At 49.2% G+C, this 10000-nt stretch overlaps 1 protein-coding gene across 7 annotated transcripts in view; it reads right to left on the bottom strand.

Annotated features, from left to right (window-relative positions):
• The window catches only part of FOXP1 (forkhead box P1), a 213530-nt gene that overhangs the window by 28883 nt on the left and 174647 nt on the right, over positions 1–10000 (bottom strand). For all 7 annotated transcript variants that reach the window (XM_023758106.1, XM_023758108.1, XM_023758109.1 and 4 more), the window contains one exon: positions 9789–9876. In XM_023758106.1, the coding sequence (XP_023613874.1) occupies positions 9789–9876 (88 nt within the window). The remainder of the gene's footprint in view (positions 1–9788; positions 9877–10000) is intronic.

Consider the following 10000-nt stretch of genomic DNA (forward strand, 5'->3'; position numbering starts at 1 on the left):
ATTTATCTTCCAACAAACAGGAAATGAAAATGATACCATATTAGGAGCCACTTTATATTATTCATCTTCTGTTCTTCAGTAAGTTATTGAACAGCCAAACAAAAAGATGCTCTCAACACAAAACATAATGCTAAAGGAATTTAGTTTTCCAAGTGGCTCAGTTAGAACAATTAAAACGTTAGCAATGGCATTTTTCTACAGTTCTTTGTGTGTGTGTTTTATGTGAGTATTCTAAATTTTTAGATGTTAAAAGTAAAACATTCTTAATTTTAAAAAAGTGTTTTGTTTTACAATTATAATGGGCAGAAGAAAAAAACAAATAGTGTGTCATAGCGAATGCTATAAATTAAAGGGTGCGAGGATGATACTGGAGTCTGATGAGTATTAACTGTGACTTAATTTGGGGGTAAACACTGTCGATACATTAATTACAAAGACTAAAGTAGAAAGAAATCCAAATTCTCAGCATGCGAAGGAATCACCTGGTAGATCTTTCTATATTCCATGGAAACATCTACCAGGCTGACCGTGCACTGGTTAGACTGCAAACACACACCTAGCCTTGCACACATAGCCACACCCAGAACCTGGAGGTCATGCCATAGGGAACATTTTAGTTTTCCACAAGAATATTACTTAGACTTCAGTATCCATTTTGAGAATTATCTAGGTTCCTGATTTTGCCTCAACCAACCTCAACTCCACCTATAAATGATGGCTACGGTTACAGAAAAAGGCAAAAATCCAGGGTTTTGTTTTTGTTTAATTAGTGCAAACTAGCATGTCATATATTCCTAAATGAGCTTTGAATCTTTATCATCAAGTCTAGCTCCAACACAAAGTGTTTTAACAGTTAAAGAAAACCTGGCAGGATCTGCTTTTTGTTTAGGCAAAAAGGCTAGACACTCACACCTACTGGAACCACACCCTCTCCACAGTCTTACATTTATAAAACTCACTGGTCCTTCAAGAAGCATTCAGATTCTTTACTACTTTTTATGCCATCATTCCATGAGCTCACCATCCCATCAATTTTCATGGCATCCTTTAATTATTATGAGAATACAAGCATTTAATATTAGCAAGCATATTCCAGCATTCCCTTATACTGAATCCCATGAAAAGCAAAGAAAAGGAGGATGAGAAATTCAGTCCAAAGGTCAACTAAAAACTCTGGCTGGCAAATTTAGAAAAATGTATGCTGTGATATCCAAAGAGAACGACAGTCTAGAACAGTGGTTCTCAACCTTCCTAATGCCGCGACCCTTTAGTACAGTTCCTCATGTTGTGGTGACCCCCAATTTCATTGTGACAAATTGAACATAATTAAAGCATAGTGATTAATCACAAGACAATATGTAATTATATATGTGTTTTCCGATGGTCTTAGGTAACCCTTGTGAAATGGTCGTTCAACCCCCAAATGCGTCGCGACCCACAGGTTGAGAACCGCTGGTCTAGAAGCTTCCCTGGGGTCAGGCGAGGCTGGCATGTACTGAGTCCTGTCAATCAGCTGGTTTGGCTGCCACCTCCACAGCCTGGGAGCTGAGTGGGATGGGCAGGTTCCCGACTCTGGACACAGCATGTGATCTTTGTGTTTAGTTCTCCCTGTAAACCCGGAACCATGACCTCTGAACTTCGTAGGGCAGCTCCCAGGTGTAGGGGACTCGTGCACCTAAGCTCAGCAGAGCCTAGTGCTTCGTGATGCTCAAAAAATATCTTCTTGTTTTTTAAAGGAAAGATAAACCACTGAAGTCTATGTGAACTTCTCCTGGCTGAGTGTATGTTTGAAATCTGGATCACATAATGGGCTCAGTAGAATCTGCAGCTGGGTTCACTGGGAAGAGAATTTTGATGCTTTAAAAAATGGAACAAAGCACGGGAAAGACGAAGCCCGTATCTTACGGATTTCGGTCCTGTTCTCACTGTGCCTTCCCTCAGCCCAGCAGGGCTTCCCCTCTCCTGTCACCCACGCCTCACCTTGCGACCGGACATGGGCCTTGGGGTGCGGAGAGGGGCCGAGGCCAGCAGCTCCAGCCTCGCCCTCAGAGACAAACACCCAGGAGAGGACACGCTCCCAGCAGAGAGAAGGGACCGTGGTTTGGGGCTCACTTAACACAACCATTTTACACGCTGTCAGGAGGATGAATCATTTTAAGCCGATTTGGTGGTTCTCACTTATGAGAAAAAATTCTTCTGAAATAAAGGAAGGACTCTGGGTGTCTGAACACACGAGGCTTCTTGAGGAAGACGAGATGCAGGAGCCAAGGGACTCATTAATGCCACAGAGGCAGGGCCGCGGGGCGCTCCGACGTTATAGCTGGGAACTGAGGCCCACTGGTGGACCTACCCTGAGGGCATGGAGCCGAGAATGAGCCAAAATGAGATGGAATCCTGGTTGTCTGAGGCTGGGTCTGACTCAGGACACCCCGGGACACTGACTGGGAACACAGACAGCCCCATCCCACGCGCCCCCACAGGAGGGGCGGCCGGGCTGCGCTCTGCCCGTGCACCTGAGCCCTCGCTCACCCACTGGGGTCCCTCATGACCTGGAAGCCCCTCCCGGAGGAGCAGGTGGCTGTGGGACAGGCACCCGGCAGACGGGTGCAGGCAGGGGACCGGCCAGAAGAACGGCTGGAGGAGGGGAAGGGGCGCTGGCTGGGAGGGCAGAACTGAAACTTCTACCACCCGAGTGTGTGTTTCCTACCGATTCCAACCCCTTTATCGGACGCGGACACTCGCGTGCCTCCCGAGCTGGGCAGCGGGGCTCAGGGAGGGCGTCTTGGCCCCTCGGCGGGAGGCTCCCTGCTCAGGTGCCCTCGGCGGCCCCCGCCCGCCTGCGGCCTGAGGAGGCGCATGCTCTCGCACTCAGGGTCTCGGGGTCCCGCTGCCCAGAGGAGGCGAGACCTTCATTATGAGAACGAAGGGCCTCGGTTTTCAGAGGGACAGAGTGAGAAACCAGAGCCTGCCCGCTGGGGTGCACTCAGGTCCCCTCCATTGGAGCCTTTTCTGGGCAGCCCCGGAGGCCAGGCACTGCTCACCCTGAGGGCTGCCCAGAGGGTCAGGAAGCACACAGGCCCCGCTAAGGTAAGATAAGATAAGACGTCCCTGGAAGCCCAGCTGTGTGATCACACAGCCTGATGACCGCAGAGCAGCCCCAGGACAGCCCCTCCTCACTGCCCAGCTCCCTCTGCTACGGACCCTGTGCCTCTTCTCCTGCGGACACCCTCTCAGAGCCCCATCGCCTGCTGCAGACGCCCCAGGAGGCCCCATTTCAACACAATGCCGGGTCACTCTGGGGGTGCACGGAACCCAGGGGCCAGGACCAGCCGCCAAGCCACTGTGTGCCCATGGCTGTGAGCAGTTAGAGACCCCCTAGCCCCAGCTTCCTCCTCTTACAGTGTGGGGGAGGGGCACGACTTAAAACGCCGTCTCTGACTCTCCGAGGCCGGTTATTGTCACGATCACCATCCTTTAGTGGTGTCTTCTCAAGAAATAACAAATACCACATTAATCACGCTCACGGAGTGTGAGACACACGCTGCTTTCCCAATGTTAGCTTTTCCTGTTTAAAACGACTCTTAGAATCGAGGAAACTGGGTGGGAGTCAGTGAACGAGGTGCCTGGCGTACAGCAGGAGCTCATTACACCCTCCCCGTGGTTCTCAGGTCCCTCCGAGAAATGATGACAAGAGAACACGAAGCTTCGTCAGTCTCTTCCACAGCCAATGGATCCAAGCGGACCCCAGGGCAACCAAGCACTCCCATCTGCCCAGGACGCCCCAGTTTTGAAAATGAAAAACCAGGAGGAATCCCCCAGTTCTAGGCAAGCAAATTGCGGTTTATCATCCTACTTTCTACTGACAAACAGATGAATTTAAAAAAGAACAATACATGTTCCACTCTCCTCCTTCCTCGCCCTACAATCAGCCTAGACCCTAAGTGGCTTCCTTGGCCTGGAACGTCCTTGCCAACCGCCCTTCCCTGTCACCACCCCAATGCCCCCCCCCCCCCCAACCGCCTGGTTCCGCCCTCCCCACCAGGTCGTACCTTACTTTTCCGTCCAGTGCTGTGATGATAGGGGCCTGACAAACAGCGACTAAATGGAATCAAATGATCCAAGAATAAAAGTGCACAACCTCCCCGCGCCCTGCTGGGCCAGGCAGGTCAGTCCCAGCGGGGCGGGCTCCCTTCCCTTAGCTGCTCTCAACATTCACTCTCCGGTCACCGGCCGAGGGGCCCCAGAAGCCCGGCCCGCTCTGTCCGCACATGCTGAGCCGTGGACATAATGGAAATGCCCAGTCTCCAAGGCTTCTTTTTTCTTTGATTCAAAACCATCTTCATCCATAAGCGAGACTGTGCTGACAACTGAGCAAGGTCATGTGGTCACGGAACAGAATAAAACCAGGACAGTATTTATGGCCAGAAAAATGTGTGTACATCATGAATGTCAGCTTTCTGAGTGGTAAGTCTGTCAGGGACTTTTTTTTTTCCTTTTTGTCTATTAAAGTGAATGGTTTTCCCTTTTTCCAAATGGAATTCTGTTCTGGCCACTGAGATACCTCTTATGATATCTCACCCACAGTTTGATGGTTGAAAAGAGTCCTAATAATCATGAGTGAATCCAGGCAACTGGATTGATATGAATTTAAATCCCTGGGCCCAAGTCTGGTAGATAGTAGGTGCTCAAGTATGGAGGCAGGTTCGAGGGCTGCCTTACAATCCTGGCACACTGAGTGGTATTTGCCTTCTCTCCACTGATTTCCAGTTCCTCTGTCTCTGACCCTGTCTTGGCGGGAGGTGCTGTACATTTCAGACCGACATAAAAACGCCCACATTCCTCTCCAGTTCTAACTCACTATGACTGCACATCGTCCCGAAGCAGCTCTCAACAGAGAACATCGAACAGAAGAAACCTGGAAATCATTCCCTGACCTCAAAAAGCCACGTCCTGGACCCCAAAGATTGCTCTGGTGCCCATGTGCCTGGTGCCACGTGCCGAAGTGTGCAGGGCACGGGCCGCACACAACTGCTCCGTTATGCTGCGGGCTCCCAGGGAGCAGCCAGGCCCAATCTCCATCCAGTCCCCTGACAAAAACTTACAGCGGCCTCTGCAACAGTGGGATGCAGTGAGAAATACTCAAAAGGGCTCTGAATACCCACTAGGATGTCTTTCTGACCCTCTTCCCACTCAGTGAGAAGAGCCAGGTGCACCATGAGAACGAACTGACCAACCTTCCGGAAATGAGCTCATCGGCAACCACTGCCAAGGAAGCATGCGTTCTACACTCCGGCATCTCCCAACAAAGTGATAACGCAGGTGCGTCTCTCACTCCACACTGACCAGACAGGCCCACGGCAGGCCCGTCCCCATCATCTCCGCTTCCCCCGGTGGCCTGAACTCCCACCGGAGAACACACCACCTTTCCATGATGCAGGTGTGTGGTGCCCGGATGGCACCACAATGGAAACACTGCAACCGCTGTCCCCCGAGGCAGGGGTGCGAGCCTTTCTTCTGCCAAGGGCCACCTGGACATTTATAACGTCATTCTCAGGCCATACAAAACCATCAACTTAAAGATTAGCCTGCGCTATTCGGCCAAACATGTAATTAACTCACCCCAATGCCTTGGCAGGGCCAAATGGTTTCATGGGCCTGATTTGGCTTGTGGGCTGGACCTCCCCCACCCCTGCTAAGGCTAAACATGGTGACTGAAAAAATGCTGTCCCCAATTCTTTAGGGAAGTCTGATTACAGGTGAGAAATATGAGGGCCTTCTGTGCTGGGTCCGAGGTGAGGTTCCAGCGGTTGGACACGCCTACAGGATGCACCCAAGTGGCCTTCACTAGCTGCCCTCCCAAGTGCCCCCGTGAAACCCTTCACCGTGATGTAGGGCCCACAGGAGGAACCTCAGCTGACCTCTACCGTAAGACTCATTGAGCTCGGTGGTTTTGTTTTGTTTTTTAATATATTTTTATTGATTTCAGAGGGGAAGGGAGAGAGACAGAAATATCAATGATGAGAATCACTGATCATCTGCCTCCTGCACGCCCACACTGGGGATCACGCCTGCAATCCGGGCCTGTGCCCTGACCGGGAACTGATCCGTGACCTCCTGGTTCACAGGTTGATGCTCAACCTGAGCCACGCCGGCCGGGCTCCGTGGGTTTGTTTTTATAGCGGGGGCATGTGTGACCTCTGCCAGGTGTAAACGCCGGCAGGTCCGGGGCCAGGGCAGACTTCTCCTCCGCGCTAAGCAGCGCTCATCCTTGGGCAATTGTTCAAACCTGCATTAGGGCTCAGCGGTGCACATGTTTTCCAAATTCAAGTTGACAAGTGGCAATTCCACAATATACTTTGAGATCCTGGAAGGTTCCAGCAGGTCCAGGACTGGGTAGTGCCCTCTTTAAGGGGAAGAGAAGCTCTGGGGTCAGCCCTGTCCAGGGCGTACTCCCACATACGGGGACCTGGGCTGCCAAGAGAACGGGCGGGAGGAAGGCTGTGCAACCACCAGAACACTGAGGTTACACGGGCACAGCGACTGCCCGTTCCTTAGAAAGCACGTCTCCAGAGACGGGCGCACGAAATGGCAAACACGACAGCGGAAAGGTGAAGAAGCTGCGCTCCCGAGAAACAGAGGCTGGAAGGAGACCCGCTGTGAGCGTGACTGCGCCCGCCGCAAGCTCTCCCCAATGGGCCAGCTCTGCAACCCAGACCCTCCGTCTACTCTAACCCCGAGAAGGGCTCCTCCTAACTCTGTCTCAGGACAGGGTTCTTTAAATACTAAACACTGCTGACATTTTCTTGTGTATCTCATCTGACTGGATAATAGATAAAATCTGTTTGGGTTTGGCCCTGCCTAGCACTGAGACTCTCTTTTCAACTTGTTTCTGGTGTTTCAAGAACCCATTCGTGTTAGCTAGCACTGCCAATGGGCGGACCAGCCCATGGACAATTATTTATTCAGTGTGTCTTTCCTCTAGCCCAGCGGTTCTCAACCTGTGGGTCGCGACCCCTTTGGGGGTCGAACGACCCTTTCACAGGGGTCGCCTAAGACCATCGGAAAACACATATATAATTACATATTGTGTTTGTGATTAATCACTATGCTTTAATTATGCTCAATTTGTAACAATGAAAATACATTCTGCATATCAGATATTTACATTACGATTCATAACAGTAGCAAAATTACAGTTATGAAGTAGCAACAAAAATAATGTTATGGTTGGGGGTCCCCACAACATGAGGAACTGTATTAAAGGGTCGCGGCATTAGGAAGGTTGAGAACCACTGGTCTAGACAGTAAGAACCAGGAGGGAAGTCCTATCGTGCTCACTCCGTCCTCCTCACAGGCTCCAGCAAGGTTCCTGCTGTTACAGGCACAGGGAGTGTTTGCTAGATGCACGAGTAGATGAATGGGTGAATGAATGAACACGCCCTCAGCCAGCTTTCCATAACAGACAGAGATCAGCAGTACTCGTCATGTGAAGCTGCTGCTGGAGAAGCCTGAGCCGTGTGGTGATGAGACGAATTTTATACATCAAGGCGAAGGAAGAGGTAAGAGGGGTGAGCGGACCTAGGCAGGCAGGAAAATAAAGGAACAAGTTGCTATTGAAACTGTTTTTGCTGCCCCTCTTGACAAGGGATTACTTGGCAAACCTCTGCCAGGGCCAGCCAGGTAGCGGGTATGTTCCGCCCCAAGGGCATCGCGGGCACAACTGCCCCGGTTTCCGGGGTCGCCCAGGAGCAGCCACGGAGAATTCATAAACGAAGGGTGTGGCCGTGTTCCAATGTAGCCTTACACGTGGACTGTGACATTTGAATTTCATGTAGTGTAGTCTTTTTTTGCTTTCCCCAGTGATTCAAAATGTAAAACGCTTTCTTTTCTCAATGGATTTGGTCCGTGGTGTGTAGTCATCAGCCCTGCTTTGGACGAGCACTATTTCCACACTCACAACTCTCTCCACCTTTCAGGAGGGACAGCCCTCCTTCATCAAAGCGGACGCTCAAGCAAAAGTATTGTTTGGAAGGTCACAGGCATCTGCCACACTATTCGGGACGCACCCACAAAAAAGCCATCATAAAGCTGCCAGAGATAACTATTTGTTAATGTTGTAGCTTCTTTTCTTCGCCTGCGTGCTTTGTGGAGAGAGAGGAATAATAAATAAAATAGGTGACCAGTTCCTGAGTGGGTAACAAGGGCCCACACTCGAAATTGCAGTCCGGAACGCCTAGCAGAGCAACCATGACAACTCCAGTGGACAATTTATTCTAGCTAATCATTAAGAATTTAATTTTATCAATTAAAGAAACAAATGCAAGAACTTGTATCACTTTATAAACACTATCAGCAACACATGTAAACTCAGGCTGAATCCAATTTTTTAAGGGCTTACTACATTTCAATATAAGTGAACTTTGGGGGTGAGATACCTACATTGCTTTTTACCTTCCCCCAAAACTTGCTAAATTTAAAGATGTTTCCAAAGATTTACCTAAAAATCTGGGGATTTTATGATGTGCCTTTTGCCTGTATAAATATCCTACTGTTCTAATAAGTTCGTATTATTTGTCTGAATAGAAAAATATTAACTAGCTGAAGAAAATAACTTTTGAGACAACCTTACTTTAAAAAGTTTAATTTGTCAAACAAGATAATAACTAATTTTCAAAAATCCCTTCTATCCTGAAAAGTCACAACAAAAAGTTTAAGTGTGTTTTGGCTGATTTTTCCCTGCAACTGTTTGAAGCTATAAATGACTTAACTCAGTAAAATTCCAAATGTAATTATCTTCTGTACTTAGCCTAGGGCTCTCCATATATCTCAGCATTGCTGTCTCGCATACAAAATAGCCTTTCCGACGGCTGGTAACAATATAATGTACAACATTGTTTTAATTTCCCGGAGTGGGCGAACCTCTGGCACTAGCCAGGAGGGAGGCCAGCCCGGCTCCAACGCCTTTGCAGTGCGGCTGCACAAATGGGGTTTGCAGGGTCGGGCCTTTGCAATTGCACATTTTAATAATCTCCATTTCTGACCCAATTTTTTCTTTTAGAAACGAATTTTCTATTAATTACACCAAGAATGGAGTTACTGATAAAACATGGTAGTGCACAAACAAGTTATGTCAGGGAGTGGAGCCCACGTTAAAAATGCCCCCTCCACTCCTCACAACTGGGACCCACAGGAAACTAGTCATAAAGTACCTTCAATATGACCCAAAGATTTCCAAGTACAAAGATTTCACGTGTGTGTGTCTGTCTGTCTGTCCGTGTGTGCATGTAAAGCGTGCCCAGGGAACTCTGGGTCTCCCTATCGTGGACAGAAAGGGTCCGTCTGTGTGAGGCCCGAGGACGGCCTGCAGGTGCACTCACTGGCCCCGTCTCGCTCACATTCGCTTGCTCTCTCTCCATTCACATCGGTTCTCTCTCAGCCTCTCTTCCCGGCTTCTCCCCCCAGCTCCAGGTTAATAACATTAGCAACTTAAGGCACTTAACTAACAACAGTTAACCAGAAAGTTAAAGGAGAAGAGAGAAGGGAGGGAGGGAGGGAGAGAGACGGGGCGCTGACAGGGGTGAGAGGTGGCTGCGGGCACACAAACGCACAGAACTCCAAAGAGTGGACTGAGGCAGGACTTTCCCAGAGAGTGAAAAGCAAATCATTCAAATACAACAAGTTCGGTACCTTCCATTCGCCAATGAGTGACAGGGACTCAGTGCAGAGCACTAGTGAGGTTTGGAGTTTGAGGAACACTGAGGTAATAGGAAAAGGAAATCGGGTTTTACCTGTAGCTCTAACTGCTGAACAACCTGCATTTGTACTCTACATTGAGCTGTACTTCTATCGTCCAGCGCATGCTCACTGTTGAGATGTCTGCAACAATACATAGAAAATCATTAAGTGAAATGGAGAAACAAAAAGGAAAATATAAGTTACCAGGATGTTTAAGCATACACGAGGCGGGGGTCTGGGTCACAGTGGACAGTGGTTTAGTGGG

The sequence above is a fragment of the Myotis lucifugus genome, unplaced genomic scaffold (assembly GCF_000147115.1).
Source record: "Myotis lucifugus unplaced genomic scaffold, Myoluc2.0 scaffold_123, whole genome shotgun sequence".
In the NCBI taxonomy this organism is placed as follows: domain Eukaryota; kingdom Metazoa; phylum Chordata; class Mammalia; order Chiroptera; family Vespertilionidae; genus Myotis; species Myotis lucifugus.